At 41.2% G+C, this 2,264-nt stretch overlaps 1 protein-coding gene across 1 annotated transcript; it reads right to left on the reverse strand.

Annotated features, from left to right (window-relative positions):
- Positions 1–612: 612 nt before the first annotated feature.
- Positions 613–1,329, reverse strand: LOC141602171 (uncharacterized). The gene has a single exon (XM_074422477.1). The coding sequence runs from the start codon at positions 1,327–1,329 to the stop codon at positions 613–615; it is 717 nt and encodes a 238-aa protein (XP_074278578.1).
- Positions 1,330–2,264: the final 935 nt, after the last annotated feature.

Raw genomic sequence — 2,264 nt, forward strand, 5'->3', positions numbered from 1 at the left:
TTGATTGAACTTATTCAATTATTGAGAACTTTTTTCTTGAAAATGCAGGTTGCGCCTTCTCGGTTCGTGGCGTTATGGAGGGTGGCCAACCGGCTGCGAGCTACTTCCGTCGAGGCACTTGTCGGCGGTCGAGGTCGTCAGGTATGAACCTTGTGCCTATTTCATTTTTGAATTTTGATTTCCCTTGTAATTGCTTGAAATGATTGACATGAGCCAATTTTGTTGTTTTACAGGGGAACCGTGAGCTGGAGCGAGAGTTGGCCCAGTCTCGGGAGGAGATAGCTCGCTTGTTGAGGGAGCTCGACGTTCGAGACGCCGAGATTGCTGCTCTCGAGGCAAGGGTTGCGGAGCTGGAGGGCGACAGCAGTAGTTTTATTTTTGTTTGTATTTTGCACATTTGTACATTTTGACCTTCATTTTGGACATTCTGGACTTTGCTTGGGGCTCGAGCCCCCAGTTTGTTGTACATTTCCTTTTTCGATTGTATATATGACGGCCTGAGTGCCTTTTTTTTTGGTGAAATGTGAGTGTATATATATATATTTCAAAAAACTTATCCAATTACAAAAGGACCAAAAAGCTTTCTACAAATAGAAACAAACAACATTTCTATTAACAGAAACCAATCCAAGTCCTTGCATCCAACTCAGTTTGTCCACCTCTACGATCAGTAAATCTGCGAATTTGTTGTTGGACCACCATCTTCATCCGTTCTGCCACTATCACAGGTCTCATAACACTGAACTGAGTTCGAGCATGATTACGTTTAAACCAAACTGTGTACCTGTAGCAAGACAGCACCATAGATAGAGCTTTCCATTTCATGCTGCTGCCAGAAACATTCAGCAGTTCACTATCAGTGGGGAAAGGACGTTCAATCCAATCTTCAACATATTTCTGAACTTGACAACTGAACTTACATTTAGTGAACAGATGCTCAATAGTTTCAGACTGTTCAGCACATAGGACACACAAGTCATCCTGACAGCATCCATAAGTAAAGAGTTTAGCTTTAGTATTCAGTCCACCCTGCATTATCAGCCAGGAATTGAAGGAATGATTGGGCACATTCCATTCATTCCAAACTATTTTTGTCCAATGCTGAGTAGGAGTTGTTCCCATAAGCCATTCATATCCATTGCCAATTGTATAACCTTTTTGATGAGGAGCCCAGCAATTATCAATGAATCCATTATTAAGCCGCTCCTTCACCTTACATATAGTCTTCCAAGTCCAAGTAGAGTCATTTGCAGGTGTATAATCATTCCAGTTCGTTCCTTTGAGATAAACACTATCTATCCATTTAATCCAGAGCCTGTCAGCCTTCATATATAACCAATTCACCAGTTTTCCAATGAAGCAATGTTCCAAGTCTTTGGCTTTTTTAATCCCAAGTCCTTCGCAGATTTTGACATGGTTACTCTGTCCCAACCCACTAAAGGAACTCTATGGTATTCAGTGGAACTATCCCCGGGAAGTTCCGCATGTAGCCTCAACTCTCTTAATAGCGACTTTAGGAATGACAAACATTGCAGCCCAGTAGTTATACAAAGTGTTAAGCACTGAGTTTATAAGTACAACCCTACCAGCATAGGATAACTTTCTAGCACCAATACTTCTGATCCTTGTCACCATTTTCTCCACAAGACTGCTGCACTCTTTCTTTGATACTTTCCCTGGCTAAATTGGAACCCCTAAAGGGCATTTTTCCTTCCTGAAATCCAGTGACTGATAGAATATCAGTCTGCAAGTCCACATTCATACCATTAAAAAAGATTTCTGACTTTGCATTGTTCATCTGCAGACCTGATGCATTAGAAAAGGAAGTGAAAGCTTTAACAAGGAGGAGAATAGAGGGGGCATCTCCTTTGCAAAACATCAGAAGATCATCAGCAAACATGAGGTGAGTTAGCTTAATTCCTTTGCACTGTGGGTGATAATGAAATGGCCATCTGGCAGTGGCATAGGCAATGAGCCTTGCCACATAATCCATACAAATAGTAAAGATAAGAGGAGAAACTGGGTCACCCTACCTGAGTCCCCTCTTACCCTTGAAATACCCAAAGTTACTTCCATTCAAGACCAAGGTATATGAAGTAGTTGTTATGCAAGCCATCAGGAGATCAATAAATTTGTTAGGAAACTTCAGTCCAACCAACAATTGTGCCACAAAGTCCCATCTGATATCATAGGCTTTTTGCAAATCAACTTTGAATAAGCATCTGGGAGATACATTTTTCCTAGAATACTGATGTACTATATCC

The sequence above is a fragment of the Silene latifolia genome, chromosome 9, assembly GCF_048544455.1.
Source record: "Silene latifolia isolate original U9 population chromosome 9, ASM4854445v1, whole genome shotgun sequence".
Taxonomy (NCBI): Eukaryota; Viridiplantae; Streptophyta; class Magnoliopsida; order Caryophyllales; family Caryophyllaceae; genus Silene; species Silene latifolia.